This window comes from Pinus tabuliformis, chromosome 2_1 (assembly GCF_031772625.1).
Source record: "Pinus tabuliformis cultivar Carrire ecotype Pingquan chromosome 2_1, CPIR1, whole genome shotgun sequence".
Taxonomy (NCBI): domain Eukaryota; kingdom Viridiplantae; phylum Streptophyta; class Pinopsida; order Pinales; family Pinaceae; genus Pinus; species Pinus tabuliformis.
Window position 1 is genome coordinate 384,492,062 of NC_142299.1, and position 21,252 is coordinate 384,513,313.

At 35.9% G+C, this 21,252-nt stretch overlaps 1 protein-coding gene across 1 annotated transcript; it reads left to right on the forward strand.

The window, feature by feature from the left end:
* The first annotated feature begins 1,005 nt into the window (after positions 1-1,005).
* Positions 1,006-2,173, forward strand: LOC149200452 (ER-bound oxygenase mpaB-like). The gene is made up of 2 exons (XM_089400950.1): positions 1,006-1,487; positions 1,570-2,173. Exons 1-2 carry the CDS (start codon positions 1,054-1,056, stop codon positions 2,171-2,173), a joined length of 1,038 nt encoding a protein of 345 aa, XP_089257076.1. The 5' UTR covers positions 1,006-1,053.
* The last annotated feature ends 19,079 nt before the right edge of the window (positions 2,174-21,252 follow it).

Genomic DNA, 21,252 nt, shown 5'->3' on the forward strand with positions numbered 1-21,252 from the left:
ATAATTAATAAAAACTAAATATATTCATTTTTAGGATGTGGTTATTGAGCTTCATGTTCCAAATCCATGATATCTATGATGCAGTGGCGAACAAACACCTTAAATTAAATTTGATTTAAACAAACCATTTTCGGGATGGCTTAAATTTGATTTAAACAAAACCATTTTCAGCATGGCGTTTTACACTATTCTGCTAGCATATTAATAAATATGATAATATTTACATTAAATGATGTATTTTTAAAGATTCCCTTTAGGTGTTTAAGGGATTTTTTAAAGTAGAATAATATAAATTGTTTAATCCAATTTTAATTTTTTTTCAACCAATTTACAACTACATCATAACCTAACCAATTTTTTTAAGAGTGGTTGCAGACAATTTGAGAAATGGGTAATGCCTAAATAATTGAAAATTTGATGCGGTAGTTTAAATGTGAAACACCTGTAATTGGACCGTTTTGATTATTTTAACGAGAGAATGTGTAAGACCATAAAAATATTTAGAAAGTTAACTGAAAGTGAAGGAAAATATCAATTTAAGATAAACACTATTATTATTATTATTTTTTTTTCTATATAATACTATTTAAGCACCCACAAGGGATTTGAACCGGTGACCTATCACAAGGAGTGCCTTAACAATACACCCATTCACCATCAATCCAAAGCCCTGTGGGCAAAATAAACACTATTATTAAGATAATAATAAACTAAAATTTTAGTCTGTAAATTGACATGATATATATAATATTTACAAAGTGTATGATTTGAAGTTCAAATCCACTTGAAACAAAATGAAATATAAATAAAACCTAAAGAAATCAATACAACAGGTAGACCTGACAATTTTCAGAAAGGCTTTCAACTGTTTTTACTTGGCAAACAAGTTTGATGTTTATTATTAAACTTCATAAAACAGTTTTTACTTGGCAAACACGTTCATTGATTTGATGTACAACTTAAATACAGGATGTGACTGTGAAGATCTGCGAACCGAACCTTTCGAGCCTTTCATCCATCCCTGCACCAAACCTAAAAACACAATCTTCCGCCATGATCCTAATCCTCCTCCTCTTCTTCTTGTGGGTAGGCGTCTGCTTTCTCCTCCGACGCAGACGCTTGCGCCTAATTTCATCCATGGATCCCGTCCGCCACGCCCTGGTTCTGGCGAAGCTCGCAATTCACGTGGAATTCCCTCTGCTTGGCACGAAGGCCCTCCAATTCGCCCTTTTCAAGACCTTTGCAATTCCCTCTATATCCAACCTGCTGGTTGCCACTCGCCAGTTCTCGCCGGCAGCCGTGACCAAGCGATACGAAGACACTGGAATTCTACTACAAGAAATCATCCTGAATCACGTTGACAGCCCCCGAGGATCCCTTGCGCTTCGCCGCCTCAACTTCATTCATGGCCGCTACAACATTTCCAATCAAGATTTTCTCTACACGCTATCGGCCTTCATCTTGGAGCCCCACCGATATGCGTCCAAGTACGGTACCTCATTCTCTTTTCCAGTGAATTTAATTTCTTTTCAGGGAAATTTAAACGGGCTTCCGTTTTTCCGTTTGCAGGTTCGGTTACCGGGAGTGGACGGAAAATGAAAAGATGGCGACCTTCGTGATGTGGCGCGACATCGGCACGCGAATGGGCATCCGAGATATTCCCGACACGGTGGAGGGAGTGGAGATCTTCAACCGCCAATATGAAGCCGAGAAAATGATGTACTCCAATTCCAACAAGGAGATCGCAGATGCCACATTGGATCTCCTGCTGTCGACTGTACCTGCCTGCCTCCGTCCGTCAGGCAGACGGATCATATATTGCTTGATGGAGGGGAGGCTTTTGGACGCCATGGGTTATCCACGTCAGCCCTATTGGCTCATCTGGATGGTGGAGGTGGCCCTGCAGCTCTGCGTTGGCAGGTTTGTGAAATGGTTTCTACCGCCAAGACCGCAGAGGTGGTCGACAGAAAGGATTTGGTTGAAGGAGGAAGACGGTGCGAAGGTCCATAAATTGAGATACAAGGAGTATGAGCCAGAGACTTATCCGAATGGTTACCGGATAGATGAGTTGGGCAATGGCAAGCCCGGAGAAGTGGGCGTGGCGTTTGGCGGACATCTGACCTGTCCATTTCTACCTCCCTTCTCCAATCCCAAGAAGCAGAGAATTGGGTGACTTATTGTCCAGCTAGAGAGCACATATCAGAATCTAGATTGTTAAAGGCTTCTGTCATACTGTATGTTAGATTGTAATAGTCTCCTGAAATATTATATTTTATGTAGAGTCTCCTGGAATATAATTAAATAATTATTGCTTTTTTTAAATGTATAGAATTTTTTTATGTGTATCTACTTCCAAAACAAAAGCCTTAAAATTATACTTAATTTGATTTGTATGAGGAAGTAATTGATGAAAACTAAAAGTAGAAGAGGTATACTTTATTTGTCTTGGTTAATATAAATATAAATATAAATTTATATATTTGTTTAATTATTTAATAGTTAAAATATTTTAAAACTATTTTTAATTTTTAGATTTATGTAAGTTTTTTTTATTCTCAAATTTGAGAAAATAGTTGTCCTTTTAGAGTTTCAGGATTCTAAATAAATAAAATGAATGTTATATATTGATGCCTATAAACTTTTATAACTATTTAATTTATAATATCACTAGAATAATATTATATTATTGTTAAGCAACCTACTTTACACTAAAAAATATATAGTGGAATATATATTTAAAGTAATAATTTTTTAGAAAATATATAATATAATTTTTATATTGTTTCAATACATAGAAATTTTCAACTTGGCTTGTTTAATATGTTCAAATGAGATGGATGATTATTAATGATTGATACTTTACACTCAACAATATATATTGGAATACATATTTAAAGTAATAATTTTTAGATATATAATATAGTTTTTATATTGTTTCAATATATAGAAATTTTCAACTTGGCTTGTTTTAAAGCTATGTTCAGATGGGATGATTATTAATTTTTAGTGAGATGGATGACTATTAATGTCTATTTTCAACTGGGCTTGTTTTAAAGTTAGATTCAAATGGGATGATTATTAATTATGAGTGAGATGAATGATTATTAATGATTTATGAGATGATTTTTGGTTTATTTAAACTTCTCAATATTAAAATATAAATAAAATAATTTTTTTATAAGATAATTAAAGAGTTTATAATATTATTTTATGTATAATATTATATTATAATAAGAAAAATAATCATTTAGTATTTGAAGTTATGATAGTAAGATTGATAATTAAATGTGATGGGTATTTATTAGTATTTACCAATTTTAACTATCAAATATTTACAATATTAATTTTTAAAATTGTGAATTTAACCCTTAACATAAAAGTTTACTTATATTTATTTTTGGTAGGTATATATATATATCTTTTTGTAGGAGAGAGATATATCTATTACATATAAATTCATAACTCTATATCTTAGATATTAACAATTCCAAATTAAACTGTAGTAAATATAAAAAGTTAACCCTGAGATAAAACTCCATATTGCATGGTGGTTATAAACTCTAAGACAAAAACACAAGTTTATGGGTCTTTGGGCATGCTAGAAAAAGTTTGTCTATATCCTAACTCACATTATGGGTGGTCACCCATGGGTCATATTTATGATATATAAAAAAGCTATGGAGATAAATTAATTAGATTGAAGGGTTTTTAGTTCAACAAAAATAAAAAAAATGACATAACATTTTTTTTTTTTTTGATTTTGAGAGTTTTCATATAGTTTTTTCAGTGTTAGTCTGTTCACTATATATCCTTTTTTTAAATGGATCTATTTAGTGGTTGGAAATGAAAATCTTAAATGCAAATTACCATGGGTCCTATGCATTCGATAAATTCATAATTAAATTTGAACATGAACATGTTTGGATGTTTCAAATCTTAGGATGCGATCTAAAGAGATCCTTCCTTACTTGATAAACAAATCCTCTCAAATCCCTCTTTAAAAGTAAAAGTGGATTCAAATTTGTTCTAGTATTTAAGGTCCCTTGTCAATCAAACTCATCATATTGGTAGTTGAGATCAATTGCTCATTTTCAACATACATTACAAATAATGGATTTGAGCATGCTAATTGAGAAAATTTGTAGAATAATTCAACATGACTTACAAAATCTTTGAAATTACATAAATAATGACTAGACATAATTTTCCTAAAGCATTGGCTACTGTAGCACTAATGAACATGATTCAATATGTTTGCTATTTAATGCATATATCTATGATTTTACTTTCTTTTATTTTCCGTTATGGTCAATTAGAATTTGTTAAAATAAAACACAAAACTTATATCAACAATTTTCTATTTTTTTTAATCAATAAAAAATATAGATAATAATAACATGTAAATGAGGGACTATCCGATTGAGTAGCTCAATTGACCATCGTCATGATAATGAAGTGTTATGTACCAAAATATTTGAGCATACATAATTATTGTCGTAATAATAACGAAGTGTTATGTACCAAAATATTCGAGCATATATAGTCACATAGAGTTTATTATAATGGTAGTGGTCATAATCCACTCCCCCCAAGAAAGTATGAAACCAATTACAAGAAACACCTAGAGGTTAAGGGCAATTTGAAAATAATACTTTTCATTAAAAAATTACTTTATTGGTAGAAATGCCCATCAAATTTATGTCCCCATACTCATATATAGAGTTGTCTTTAGTGCGACTTTTTGGATTTTCCAGTGCTGGAATTCAATGGAAAAATTTGAGGTGAAATATTGATTTGTGTTATTTAAATTTGTTTTTTGACCGTATATATGGATTCAACACCCTAAAAAACCCCTAGGGTACTTAGATTACGCAGGGGTTACCCATCAAACTTGTGATTTCAATAAATTCCTGGTGGATTTTAGAGAAATTAGACCGGAAAAACCCATGAAAAAAACTTCTAAAAAATCACACTAAAGACAACTCGTATATATATATATATATATGTATATATAGAATTTTTTTAAATTTGATAATTATTAATTAATGTTTAGTAAAATGATTTTCGCTAATTCAAAATTTTAGTTATAAAATATAAATAAAATAAATAAATATATTTTATAATACAGGAAAGAGAACCCATAACATTATATTTTATATATAACATTATATTGTAAATAAGATAAATAATTTACACTCAACCTAATATATAATATTAATGTATATATATTTAAAGAAATATTTTAAGGAAAATATAATATTTTATTTTTTTCCCTCTTTATACATAGAGTTTCTCAATGTCTAGGATTTTTGGTTTATTGAAATTTTTATTTATAAAATATTAAATAAATAATTAAATTTACTAAAATTGATTCAATTATAAAATATAAATAAAATAAATTTATTTATCTTGTATTATATAAAATAGATAGATTAAGTTATAAAATATTAAATAAAGAATTAAATTTTCTAATTTTATAATATAAGAAAATTGATTAAATTATAAAATATAAATAAAATAAATTTAATTATCTTGTATTATATAAAATAGATAGATTAAGTTTTGGGTTTTTTAAAATATATAATGTTTATTATTGTTAATAATTAAGGCACATATAAATTGACAAATGGTTTTTTGGAGCTATAGTATTGATTGTATGTTTTTTTTATAGTATATTGTTTTATAGAAAATAAATAGAATAAGTTTTGGGTTTTTAAAAATATATAAAGTTTATTATTATTAATTATTAAAACAAATATAAATTGATTAATGGTTTTTTGGTTTTTTGGACCTATAGTAGTGATTGCATGTTTTTTTATCTTATATTGTTCTTTATTTTGGTAATTTTTATTTTTTATTTTTCATAGTTTTGAAATTTTTAAATTTTTTTATGAAAATAAATATTAAATTGATATTTTGAAAATAATAATTTAATTTTTATTACAATATCATGGTTTACCAATACCACAAGCTCAAAAACTATAACTTATTGTAAAATCAAAATATTTTATAAATGTTTTATTTTAATTTAATTTTACAACATTTTTTAATTTTTAACATACTAATTACAATATAACAAGATTCTTACGTGGCACCACTCTGCACTTTTAGATCTTTTAGATTTAATGTTAGACGATTGAACAATACTCAATCGTGAGTTTAATATTTAATAATAATTTCAAGTTAAAAATTAATTAATGGTGAATAATAGTTAACTATTAACTACCTCCCTCTAATCTTATACAATTGAACAATACTCAACGATCAGATTAATAGTTAATAATAATTTCAAGTTAAAAGTTAGTTAATAGTGAATACTAGTTAACTATTAACTACTTCCCTCTTGAAACGCATATGAGCAAGACAATGCTAGCATCTTGAGAGAAGCTTTCTCTCAGGTTTTTAATGTTCATTTTGAGTGATAAGAATAGATGCTGGGGATTGGATTTTGTGACATGGAGTCATGAGTAGGAAATAAGTATAGACTGAGGTGCAAAGTTGACAACGACTCCTTCTGGGAGATCTACTTAGGTTTTGCTCTGTTTCTTTTTTTTTTCTTATTTGAAGAGTCCCTGTTTCATTGAATTTATAACATCCGAATTTGTTTAGTGTTATGGAATTTTAAGAGAATTATAAGGTTTAATATGGCAGACTTGGGAAATTTCACTGATTTTTAAGATGATGTAGGATGAAATACATAATCAAAGCCATATACAAAAAACCTCATAAAAAATATATAGTATAAAATGGAGGCATTGAAAGGATCAACAAAAAAGTATGCAAGATCAGAAACTTCAGGGGCAAATATAATAGAAAAAACGGGGTACTTGATACATACCATAATGGAAGATAGATGAAAGAGGATTAAGTACCCGGCATAATGAAATTGTGAATATGGTGCAATTCATCCCCCACTAATATGCTCATCTTCTAGAATTCGTTATGTGAAGATAGTCCCTTTTTTGACAGAGAATCAGCTTCTTTGTTTTTTGCTCTATTGGTATGGCTAATAGTATAGTCCTTTTGAGATTTCCAGATTGAGTCAATTTTATTCATCCACCCCATAAGATTGTGGTTTTTTATGGAATAAATAGACTTCACATGGTCACTAATGACCTTGGAATCATCGAAATTTGCAAATCCTGAATTGTTCAGATAGTCACAAAAAACATTAGGAGACCAGCCAGAGCCATTGCCTTTGCTTTGTTGTTTGACTCTTTTCCACTGTTCCAAAAAATGTCAATATGTTTGTTCTCCATTGTAATAATAAAGACACCACATGCACATATACCATTTTGAGCCACCCCATCAAAATAAGCACGAGGAATGCCCATTGGATTAAGATTTTTTGCCTTCAACTTTTCAAATCTCTATAGGGTAATGGAGGAATGACTGGAGTAGTACTGGGAGAGAATGGTTTCATAAACTGTGTTATAATTTTCCTTGCTGTTTTGAAAAAGGGCCCTGTTTCTCCATTTCCATATAGCCCATAAGGTTAATAGTGGAATAGGCCTCTGGTCTGGTTTCAGATTGCTCCACCAATCAAAAGCTTCTTTAAGAGAGAGAGAAAAGAAACCATACTGAATCCGAAATGGTCTGCCACATTCTTCAATATTCCTTGTGATTGAAGACAGTTTAGGAAAATGTGCATGTTGTTTTCTTCTTCAGATTTACAAATAGGACAGATAGCAGGCCCGCTCCAGTTTCTTTTTTGAAGGTTATCCCACGTTAGGTTCTTATTATGGAAAACAAGCCATGCAAATATGATTATCTTATAGGGACATCCAGATTTCCAGAAGATAATAGGGAAAATGTTATCCTGTTGAATGGAACTGTCCTGTTGTAGTTCTAAATAGATATCTTTTACATATACAATCAACCTTCCCCTATACCCCTTCCAGATTAGTTTATCCTCCACCTCAGATCTGAAAATTCCCCTGTTCCTCATAGACCAAGTAATCTGATTCCATTGGAGAGCAAGATCACCATTGAGGTCCATCATCGAGGCCGTTTTCCAGATAGGAAGAGACCCCAGCCATCTATCAATGGTCTGCTCCCAATAGAAGATTCCCTTTTGCTGAAAGGCCCGAAGTAACTGCTGAGGGAAGGATATTTCCTCGTCACCTCCCGCAATGGGATCAAGTCCAATGATGATATTTTTCCCCGATTGAAAACTCCATACCAGATTTTGAAGAAAAAAATGTTCAATTTTTCGAAAGCTCCTCCATATGGCTGATCCCTGAGTAGTTCCTATTGTCCCTTTTCTATACCAGTAGGATATGTCTCTGTTGTCCATATATTTCGATTTGATGGCTATGCTCCAAAGACTATCCCCTAAAACTCCTTTCCATAAAGATTTGCAGAGAAGTGCTATGCCAAACTTTTTAAGGTCCATGATTCCCCATCCCCCCAACTACTTTGGACGAGTCAAATATGAGAGTTTAGTAAGGTGGAATTTTCTACTCTCTTTGTTCTCCCGCCGGGATAAAATTTGCGGTTAATCTGTTTAGTTTGTGGATTATATTTACAGGAATGAAAAATAAATGAGCCCAGTAGACCATTAATTGGATCAGAACTACTTGAGTTAAAATCACTCTCCCAGCCATAGAAAGACATTTAAATTCCCATCCAGCAATTCTCATGAAGTACCGGTTGTGGATCTACATCCAGTCAGCAGATGTGTAGCCCATAGGTTTTAAATGAAATCCCAGGTATTTTAGGCCATCTTTAAGTGGTTTAGCTTTTATATTATAGAGTTGAATCAGATGAACAATAAGTTCCGCATTAACATCCTCCAGATGGAAAGATGACTTGCCGTCATTTATACACAGCCCCGTAGCTCTTTGGAACTTTCCCAATATTTCATGCAAACAGGTCCATGAGGCACGACAAAGCATCGCTGAAAGCAGGATGTCATCTACAAACAAGTTATGCGTAATAGAAATAGCCCGGCTTATTGCCAAATGACGATATCTCTTTTCTCTGACAACCCATTTTATATGAAGGTTTAAGGAGTCCATGACCATAATAAAAAGAAGAGGGGACAGTGAACATCCCTGCCTCAAGCCTCTGGCGGCAGGGAAGAAAGAAGAAGGGAAACCATTAATAAGAACAACATAGTTTACATTTTCAACACATGCCATTATCCAATTTGAGCATTATTATTGAGGCCAATTTTTAAAAGGATACACCTTAGGAAACCCCAATCAATGCAGTCATATGCTTTCTTGAGATCTAATTTCAATAAAGCAACTTCAGTTTTTTTGTGTGTGCATGGAGTGTAGGCATTCTTGAGTAAGAGCAACAACCTCTAGAATGTTCCTTCCCTTAAGGAAACCATGTTTCTCATGAGACAAATGGGATGATAAAATATTTCTCATCCTATCAGCGATGAGTTTGGAGATTATCTTATAGAAGGTATTAGAAAGGGAGATGGGCTTATAGCCGGTGAAAGTGAGAGAGACCTTTTTTCTAATTAGAGGATATTATATGGTTAATGTTGCCTTTTATCCTGGCCTCCTCCACCATTTCCAGAAGGTCAGACTTGAACAGATCATAAAAGAAAATGAATTCTATTCAATTCAATTAGCAGTACACATTGCACACTAATATATATATATATATATATATATATATATATATATATATTTTAATTAGAGTTTACAGTTTGATTTTCTGATTTGCGGCTTAATTAGCAGTACACATTGCAAAATGGATATATATATATATATATATATATATATATATATAATATATATATCCTCGAAGTCTCCATACCTCCGAACTAGGGCGCCTCCTAAGCCTACAATATGTGCGTTTATTTAATAATGCCTTAACTGGCACCATTCCTTCCACTCTCAGTTCCAGTAGAAAACTTCTTGACATCGTTGTGTATGAAAACAATATGACAGGTTCCATTCCGGATGAATTTGGTGAGCTTTCCATGCTACAAGTGTTGTCGCTCGATAAAAACAATTTATCTGGAAGTATTCCACATAGTCTTTCTCGATGCAAATTTTTGGTTAGACTGGAACCCTCAAACAACTAGCTGACTGTAAGGATACCACCTGGGCTTGGATCCCTTCCATCCTTAGAACAGTTGTCCCTGTCCATTAACATACTGACAGGAGAGATTCCAGCCAGTCTGGTTAATTGCTCTAATCTTACGCTTCTGACAATCTACAGTAATCATCTCTCACAACCCATTCCTGAAAGCCTCAGGTTTCTATCTAGATTACAAATGCTTACCATTCATGCCAATAAACTTTCGAGTTATATTCCTCCCAACATTTTCTCTTCTTTATTACGATATCATCACATTTAATTAATTGTTAACAATTTGCTGTGCAATTATTTATAGAGTTTGCATATATGGCGAAGGTGACTCCCGTAGCAGATGTCTTCAGCTTCAGCATAATCCTCATGAAGTTGTTGACAAGGAGAAGACCCTCAAGTATTATTAACTCCAGATCTGGTTTCAACGGAATGAGAGAAACTAGTTTGCAAGAATGGATAGAAAATAATTGCAATGATGGAAGATGGAAGTGAGCTTATTGAAGATGGTGTTGCTGTGTACAAAACCAAATCCATGGCATCATCCAAGCATGAGACAAGTGTTGTTGTGGCTCTCGGTTATCAAAGAGAACTGTCTGAATGATAGATGAAGTAATCGTGGCAAGACATAAAATTTGGTTGTAATAGTCGTATTGTTCGCTGAACTGCTGAACTTAACTCATTGTAGATTCGAGGAAGAATGTCATCTTAACCTTAATTTAATTGTATGCATTCCATTACTTGATGTGAGGAGTAACAATTAACATCCAAGACTCGTTCTTTGTAAGTTGTAATTGATTTTAACAGGGATTAAAAAGAATAAAAGAAGTCTTAAAAAAACATACCTTTGCTTATAAGGAATTACTGTTTATATTTATATTAAAAAACATCGACTTCATATAAATATTATTCTTCAAAACATGCTTGGCTATTGGTTAAAAAAAATAACATGGTTGGATTTATTGGAAGGTGTGGATATATTGGTGTGTCTCCATTTTACCCTGGATGAACCTAAGAACTTTGTCTATATTGAGATATGGTTCATTTATTATGTGATGTCATGATATATATTTGAGGTTGATATGTTGACGTTATAACTTATGAAGTTATTTTATGACGCGAAGCATGCAGAAACTGTGTCAGACCAAGCAGTAACTCCTTAACCAAAATTGGTTCGTGTATTATTCCATCAGGTAAGTCTTCATTATATACATGAGGGAGAGACTGTTCACTTCATCTCCCGATGACTGTTCATATTACTTATTTATCTATTTACATTATATTCACCCAATCCCGAGGATTAGGTGTCAACATTCCCCCCTTAATATGAAGGGATGTTGGTGAGTCCAAGCATCATTCTGAATCGTTCAAACTTTTCTCTTCCAAGCGCTTTGAAGATGTCTGCAATTTGCTCATTAGTGGAACAATGACAGAGATGGATTGTTTTGGCCTCAACATGATGTCAAATCAGATGATATTTAGTATTGATCTGCTTCGTTTGATCATGAGTGGAGTTGATTGTACTTGTTTTACCTGCAAATCTTCAAGAATTTTCCTGAATCACACAATTTCTTTTGTTGCTTCAGCTGCTGCCACATATTCTACTTCTGTTGTGGAATCTGTTGGAACTGATTGTTTGCATGATCTCCAGGAGACAGCTCCTAATCCAAGACTCATAGCATATCCTAAAGTAGATACCCCAATTTTTTTGTCTCCATCGAAGTTTGAATCAGAGTATCCAATCAAGCTGAAGTCGTCCACCTGTGTATACTTGATTCCAAAGTCTTGAGTTCTTTTCAAGTACCATAGAACTCTTTTTGGAGCAGACCAATGTCCCTCACAAGGCTTATGCATAAACCTGGAGAGGATTCCAACAGCAAACGAAATGTTTGGTCTCGTAGTAGTTAGGTAGTTGAGACTTCCTACAAGCTGTCTATACTTTGTTGCATCCCCAAATTCTTTTCCTTCAATAGATGTGAGCTTTAAGTTTTGTTCCATTGGAGTAGTAAGAGGATTGCATTCTATCATGCCAAACCCGTTCAACAGATCTCCAATGTATTTCTTTTGAGAAAGAAATATGGACTTCGGATGTTGGGTTACTTCAATGCCAAGATAGTAATGAACATAGCCCAAATTAGTCATTTCAAAACTTTTCCCCAATTCCTTCTTTACATATGCAATGTAGCTTTCATTGTTCCCTGTCATCAAAAGATCATCTACATATACCACAAGATATACAACTGTTTTGCCAACTTTATTGATAAATAAAGTTGCATCATCAAGATCATAATGTTTGAAATTGAGTTTCAAAAGATGCTCATTTAGTTTTTCATACCAGGCTTGCAGTGCTTGTTTGAGGCCATACAAGGACTTCACAAGTTTGCATACTTTATGTTCATGTCCTTTCACAGCAAATCCTTCAAGCTGAGACAAAAAAACATTCTCTTTTAGATATCCATTTAAGAAAGCAACTTTTACGTCGATTTGATGGACTTTCCAACCGTTCTGAGCTGTTAGGGCAAAGAGTGTCCGGATGGTAGCCCATTTTTTTGTGAGGGAAAAAGTCTCCTCATAATCAACCCCTTCCTTCTGTGAAAAACGTTTTGCCACAAGCCTAGCTTTGTGCTTGTCAAGTGAGCCATCAGCTTTATACTTGTTCTTGTAAACCCACTTGCAGCCAATTGGTTTGATTCCTAATGGAGGATCAACCAACTTCCAAGTGTCGTTCTTTATGAGGGAATCATACTCCTTTTCCATCGCTTCTTTCCATTCATCATGAGAAGCAACTTCTTTGAAGGAAGTTGGTTCAAAATCTGTAGACAAGTTCAATTCACAATCATAAGAAACATCCATATAAACAGGTGAATTAGAGTCATCCACATCACCTCCATTATGTCGGTTTGAATTTTTAGTTCCTGTCTTTCCAACTTCAACAGGATGAACACTTTCAAGTGTCTTTGTCAACCACTTTGGGGGACCTTTCTCAGATGGTCCAGGCTGCTCTGTTGATTGAGTTGGGACTAAATCAAGAATGAGTCTCCCAATTCTATCAATCACATCACTTAAAACATCATCTGTTGTTGGCATTTCATGTGGGGGAGAGTGTTCTTCTGAAGAAGATTCCACATGTTGATCTCGTATAGGAATCCCTCGTTCAGGATGTGGAATATGATTATCAAATTCTTGAAATGATTTTGCTTTTGCGAATCTATCCAAACGATCAAGTTGCCACTCAACAACATTGTCAGTTTTGGATGATTCAAGAAAAATTACATCTCTAGATACAACAAAATTTTTATTTACTTCATCATAGAGACGATACACTTTATAGGTGTTTGAATACCCCAGGAAGATACACTTATGACTTCTAGCACCAAGTTTTGTTATCAGGAAATCTAGTGTCCACTTGGATCTGCTAGTCCCACTAAGACTGGTAGCTATCTTAGAAACAAACAAACTAAAACCACTTTCATTTTCCTTTATGAAAAGTAGATAAGAGTGGAATGAAGGACACCAACCTCAGTCTTGCGCTTGGTTCCTTGCTTGATTCCTCTCCTTTCTGACAGATCCTTGTCACTTCTCCTTCGTCTACCTAGCTTCAAAGAGCACCTGTGGAGTCAAATCAGCATAATACTATCGAAGAACAGAGATCTCAAATCATAAACAATATAGGACCAGATATATATTGACCACACAAATTCATATGACATCAAACATACAAGAATGTGGAGGAAAACTTGAATAGCTTTATTAATAATCAAGAATAGCAAAGAGGATTACAACTAATTGTTCTGACCCAGCGTCATCCTCCAGCATGAAAGCCCTTCTTTCACCTCATTAAAAGCTTAGATCACCCAACACTATGATATTCCAACAAGAAACCAACAACACTTCCTTACAAGATACAAAATTCCAGCCTCTGGATCTCTGGGATGAGGGATCCATATATAGATGATTGCAGGGGGATGAGTCAACTTCTGGGATTCTGATTAGTGTCCTCTCTCTGATAGTTCTTGATTCCACTTAGATATTGATGATCTCTTACTCATCCCTGGGCGAATTCAGATAGGCAAGTGTCACAGGAGAAGTTTCTGGAAGATTCCATCATCATCCACCTCGCAAAATGCCTCTGCCATTTGTCCACTCTCGCCCATCGCACCCCATAGAAGGGATTTTCAGTATGCATCGCACCTCCTGATGTGCATTAGGTTGGATGCATCGCACTTTGACCATGGAGTAGGTGAGATTGTCTAGTTTTGACCAGTTTTGAGTAGTTTTCCATGGAGAACTTCTGGGAGATGATGTAATCAGCTGACCTTGTTATTTTAGGGTATGGAACAACACTTTTAGGGACTTAGGAGCCCTTGGTTTATGGACATGTTTGATTGGGGTTGCAGTGCCCAAGAATGTCTATAACATTTTCCCCCTAAAGTATGAGGTCATTAATATTTTGATGTCGGGTGAAATGCTTTATAATGAGGATCCAAAGTTTTTTCGAGCTAGAAGGCGACCTGTAGTGAGATACAATACAATACATTATCTTCATAATATTTTTCATGATCTAGCTGAGTCGGGAATTCCCATGCTCAGCTTTATAAATTCATTTTCATGTACATAAGACAGACAACCGTCTGTGCGGGAGACTGATGATTCTAATAGAGCCATCATCCATTAATTCGGATGATCATCTGTGCAGCAACAATGTACATTTGATGTCTTTATTTTCTGAATATATCGCAACCCAGATGGATGAAACTAGATCCGGGGTCTTCAAACACATTCAATCTTCACTTAGAGTACAAGTCGATCCATGTGAAAAATGTTATGGAGTCGAACATGGAAAGACATTGCCTAATTACCAGCTAATGATGTAAGCTGTTAACAGGCGCGAGAGGAATCACCGATAATGATGATCACCCTCAAGATACTACAGTACAATTCGCGTGGTGTGAATAAGGGACTTGGCATCGAACACCATGTAAAATCTTTCGATCGAAGGCCATTGATGTAAACCTGTCGCTGGAAGTGAGAAACTTGCCATTGAGGCATGCAAGCTTCAAAGTACTGAAAGGGTTGTTCCTAAGTCGACTTCTTGGATAATGAGCTCATATCGACAAAAAGCGACTCGTGGTAGGAGGGCCTTAATGAATCCCACATCTACGACATGGAACAGAGTAAATGATTTTGGAGGTGAAAATGATCTGATGATATAGGGTTTAGGGTGGTGGTCATGAAAGAATGGAGCGTGATTGTATTGCAGCGGATGAGACATAGGTAAATTCTCTGAGCGACTTCTCTTGAACATACTAGTGACACTGACATGATGGATTGGTAGCGTTAACCCCAAATGTGGATGGTGTGGTGGACCAAGGGTGATATGACCAGTGAACGGAACAACCCAACCCGACTTGGATGCGGAGTGAAAGTGTCATGTTCAAGAGCGACTTGCTACCAATAAAGTTTCTTCAAGTTTTCTTCCCAATTTTTCCCAGTCATTGCTGACGAGTACCTCTTTATTTTTTCAAGCTTGAGGAGGATAACGTATGCTTGATCTATAATTTTCCCTTCGGGCAAACATGTTGCTATATTTTAACGAGCCTAGCGACAGTGAAACTCGTTCTTGTCTGTATGGACAAGTTTGTCACTATTCGGTTTTAACGAGTTTAACGACAAATATAACTTGGTCCTTTTCAATTTTAGAGACTCTGAAAGGGACGTAAAGGAAACTCCAATAATCATTTTTCGTCATGTAATCCCTTAAGTCCGAAAAAGTATAAAATAATACGAAAGGGATGAGTTTTCGGTAAATTTAACGAGCCTAACAAGACAAGCGCTCGATCTTTTTGTGTAATAATCCCTCAGGTCCAAAAAGATTAAAATATAGAGGAGCGATAGCACTTCCAGTCGCTTTAACGAGCTGGAGAGGCCAATCGCTCGACAATCTTTTCATATTTTATGAGTCAGGTGAAAAGAGCTTAAAGGAGACTCGTTTTTGAGGAACGAGTGATAATTTCGGGTAGCAGTTGATTCCAAGTAAGGTTTGGAATTTTCCAATCACGGTAATGTCACAAGGATGGCTAACAGGATCACTCTTCGCAGTTGTTCCTCAAAAGGGGTAAACAATCAAATGGAGGTGAATGATCAGCTAAAACAGAGTGGAGGTGATGATGAGAACACGACCAAGGCTCAAAAGATGATGATAATGCATTCACAATGGTTATTTACCGGAAATTGGTTCATTTTTTAATGAGCTTAAACTCTGGGGGAACATTTGCTCATTGCTTATGTTTAATTTTTAACGAACTTGAACTCCACATAAAAACTGCTCGTACAGTCGTATAATAAGGATATCTCATCTAAGATGCCATTTTTTATGGATCTTGGACCTTACAAAGCTTTGCCTGGGATCCTTTCTTTATGCAAGTTAGGAATGACCAGTCCTAAGAGTTTAAAGGGTTGAGAAACTACAAACTAAGAAAATAAATGGGTGCTCTTCACTTGCATGAAAAAAGGTTTGCATGCCCCTAGGTATAGCGAAAAATTCCCAGGTTACCATATGAAAGCTCTCCATCCGCGTTGCAGACAAAATGATTCCTTGGCGATGTCTACCGAAATAGACAAAGGCGAGTGGCGCAGTCGCCTCCACTCACATAACTTTGATGAGGGAATCTTATTCCAGTCTAATCCCATTTTCCTAAACGGATGGGTGTGTCAGACTAGTCATATATCCTCTGTGGAAACCTACCCTATACCCAAGGTTTTCCTGCCGAAACAGACCAGGGTGCATGCCCCCTGGGTTTCAATCATGTCCTCCCGAATAACTCGCGCTCATTAGGTGGATGGACTAGAGATTGATGAGACATTCCTTAAGTGAAAAGACAATTTAGGGATGGTATTTGATTATTTGCTATGTGTGAGCTAGTGAACGAAAGCTAGTCTATGAGCTTGACCAATCGTCCTTCATGCGGAAAACACATTACTCTAAAGAGTGAGGAGACAATGGCTCCCATGCAATAAATATAGTCACGCCCAAGGAGTAGATTATAATCCAGAGGTCCTTGGACTACCATTACGTTCATGTGAACGGTTTTCCTTCTCAATGTTATCGGCACATTGGGAAGGATCCCTAACGGTCGAATGGTTCCTTTGTCAAAGCCTATCAGATTTCTCATCTCAGGCAAAAGCGATGGTGAACCAAATGCTTTCCAAGTAGTTGAGGAAAGGATACTCATAGAAGCCCCTTCATCTATGATGGTACCGGCCATGATCATTCTGTATACTTGTACAATGATTCGGAATGGTACATTGGCCAGTACCCGGGGTCTGCCTAGTAGATTCCAATCGAAAGAAACGACTAGGTTGCTTGGAGGTGGGATTGAATAGACGGCGGATATGACTCTGATGAACTTCCTTCCTGCGGTAAAGGAACAGGTAGACTGCCCCCATGTTCATTGGAGTCTGTGTTTACGAAAAGAATTTGGACGGTGTCGTTCTCATTCTCTTCGGTGATTGTGTCATCTGAAGATGGACCTTCTGAAGACAAGACCGGGTCGACTGCCGCCTCAACCTTTTTACTTTCGTCTGGTATGGGTTCAGCGGGTTTACCTTCAAAGATAGATGCTTTGATCGAACACAATGGCATGTCGGTTGGATTTTCAACCAGTGATGGACTTGGCAAGAGTTTCTTATATCCAGGAGGAAGCCGTAACGGTGAAGCCAGACGGTCATCCAAAACTCTTTTAGCTTCGTCTAGGAAGGGACAACGGTGGAGGGCATGATCTCCTTCACACAGTCTACAAGGAAATTTACATTTTCCTTTTTGTCCAGGGACTTCATTTTCACTAGTTGATGGTGTGCTCTCAACATGATCGTCAAAGGTCGATGACACTGGATTGTGAAAACGGGGAGACTAGTCCCTTAAGATCTGAGGGATACAGGGACAATCTCAGTGGTAGTGGTCTCCTTTGCAAATGACACATGGCGATTTAGGCCTGGACGGTGCAGTGTGTGGATTTTCGCTAGACGATGCATGGTTTCCCCCTTTCATCTTTGGCTCCTTCTTCTTCTTCTCTTTCTTCTTCTTCTCCTTCTTCTTCTTAGTTACTTGATTTTGGGCCTTACCGGCTTTATCAAGCGAAGAGGAAGGAGGAGAGGGAGAATCAGATGAAGTAGAAGGTTTGGGGGTAACTTTAGTATCATCTAGTTGCTGACTTGATTGTTCAGGAATCACGGTGTTCTGAACGACGGAGGTCGAGAAGAGCCATATTGGCAAGCCAATCGTCAATCCTGGAAGTGACAATGTGGCCATATGAGGTGCACCAACATCTCCCCAAGAGGAGAAAGGACTAGGATTTCCTCCAAGGGGAACTCCTTGGTTGGTGGACTCCATTTTTCTCAACCTAAGACCAACGCAGGAATGGTGATATTATTTTGATTAAAATAAATTTTAGATGCTTTGACACAATTTGATGTTTTCAATTTTTAAGAGTCGAGAAAAAACAAAAGATGACTCTAGTCGCCTTCGATTTTTAATGAGCCTGAAGTGACAAGTGCTCAGATGGACCTTTTCCTTTAAGGAGTCTGAAAAGGAACGAAAGAGACTACTCTGGAAATCTAAATAGAGGGATTACCAAACCAATCGCAAAACTGCAGAATACTTTTTACGGTACGGTAGTCAATCTTCCCGAATGCTGTGTTCAGTGCATTGCGATCGATAGGGTGATAGACACGACTTCCTATGGATAAAGGATATAGCCTATTGTAGTCTCCCAATATATACTCGATGGTACATGGGAGCACAAGTCCGTACTGGCACTTGTCGTCTCAAAGAGGAGGAATAACCCAACCAATAGTGAAAGCAACAGTTACCAGGCTTTACGACGCCGGAATACGTCTCTAGCCTAGACTTCTAGATGTTGTGCATTAGGTTCCAAAGCATTTTTAGGTTCATTAAATTTATTTTACAGTTGATCTTTCTTCAGAAATTTGCCTTTCAGGTTCACTGCGTGATGTAGATGTACAATTCCTAAAATGTAATCTAAGATGATAAACAATCATTTAATCTTCTTTTTGCAATGAAAATCCTAGCTACTAAAGAAAGAGAGATGATATTCTTTCAACATAGAGCAGAGAGCACACACTAGATGCACTATCCTAAATCAAACCAACAAGCAGTCTAAATGCAAATGCACATGCTGTATTTGTTTTCAGCTTTCTTAATGTGTGGAAGACAAGAAGAATGCTAAGTACAAATCTGAATTATTTTTCAAAGTGACAGTACTAACAAATTTCTCTTCAAAATGAAAGGAAGATAATGACGACACTTTACTATTTTGAATTGAAAACTGCTTTTGACACTTGAAAAACTACTAATTCAAATCAAATACAAGAGTAACTGTATAATCGACCATCAAGAACAATGGAATTCTTTTCTTTGACTAAAAACGACACTTGTGACACTTTCAAATCAAAAGACGACAGCTCGACTATGCTACTACTTCGTAAAAGAGAACTGAAAATGGCAGAAAATACATAAAACATTCACAGTTCTTTGCACAATGGAGGTGGAATGATGGAAAGGAAGGGGGTTTCCACAGTGGTATACTGATCATAGATAGCAAAACTCCAGAATAGAGCTGAAAAGAGTGAAAAAAAAACCAAAACCTGGAGGCAAAATTAGCCTTTTCTGATCATCGCACCTGTAACACAAGGAAACAGGGATGCATCCCACCTACTGCACACGGGAGGTGCGATGCATACTGGTTTCCTTGAAGAGAGGGTGCGATGGTACCAGGACAAGACTTTAATTAGCTCTTGGTCACAGTTTGCAGCTCAGTTCAGGGATTTTGGCCGAGAAAATGTATAGTAAATAGAAATCACAGGGGCTGATCTAATGAGGTTACTAGAGCCACCACGAGGGCAATTAGAAGTTTTGCAAATCAATTGTTCAGTTTATAAACAAAACCCGGAGATAGAATGAAGCAACATTGATCTACTTTGCACTTGCATAGCAAATGCAGTTCGAAGGCTAGCTGGCTTGACTTCAGGCTCCGTCTGTAAGTTTATAAAGAAAACAAATATAGACAAACAAAAAATCTATTCGCTCCCCAGCGGAGTCGCCATTTTGTTATCGGGAAATCTAGTGTCCACTCGGATCTGCTAGTCCCACTAAGACTGGTAGCTATCTTAGAAACAAACAAACTAAAACCACTTTCATTTTCCTTTATGAAAAGTAGATAAGAGTGGAATGAAGGACACCAATGTCAGTCTTGCGCTTGGTTCCTTGCTTGATTCCTCTCCTTTCTGATAGATCCTTGTCGCTTCTCCTTCGTCTACCCAGCTTCAAAGAGCACCTGTGGAATCAAAGCAGCATAATACTATCGAAGAACAGAGATCTACAATCATAAACAATATAGGACCAGATATATATTGACCACACAAATTCATATGACATCAAACATACAAGAATGTGGAGGAAAACTTGAATAGCTTTATTAATAATCAAGAATAGCAAAGAGGATTACAACTAATTGTTCTGACCTAGCGTCATCCTCCAGCATGAAAGCCCTTCTTTCACCTCATGAAAAGCTTAGATCACCCAACACTATGATATTCCAACAAGAAACCAACAACACTTCCTTACAAGATACAAAATTCCAGCCTCTGGATCTCTGGGATGAGGGATCCATATATAGATGATTGCAGGGGGGTGAGTCAGCTTCTGGGATTCTGATTAGTGTCCTCTCTCTGATAGTTCTTGATTCCACTTGGAGATTGATGATCTCTTACTCATCCCTGGGCGAATTCAGATAGGCAAGTGTCACAGGAGAAGTTTCTGGAAGATTCCATCATCATCCACCTCGCAAAATGCCTCTGCCATTTGTCCACTCTCGCCCATCGCACCCGATAGAAGGGATTTTCAGTATGCATCGCACCTCCCGATGTGCATTAGGTTGGATGCATTACACTTTGACCATGGAGTAGGTGAGATCGTCTAGTTTTGACTAGTTTTGAGTAGTTTTTCATGGAGAACTTCTGGGAGATGATGTAATCAGCTGACCTTGTTATTTTAGGGTATGGAACAACACTTTTAGGGACTTAGGAGCCCTTGGTTTATGGACATGTTTGATTGGGGTTGCAGTGCCCAAAAATGTCTATAACAAGTTTGTTTCTATGTACCTTTGGTATCAAGCCATAACA

Bases quoted from the DNA above. Each gene is read 5' to 3' on its own strand.
- LOC149200452 (XM_089400950.1), top strand. From the start codon at position 1,054: ATGATCCTAATCCTCCTCCTCTTCTTCTTGTGGGTAGGCGTCTGCTTT. The intron at 1,488-1,569 runs GTACGGTACCTC...TTCCGTTTGCAG, and splicing joins CCCCACCGATATGCGTCCAA to GTTCGGTTACCGGGAGTGGA.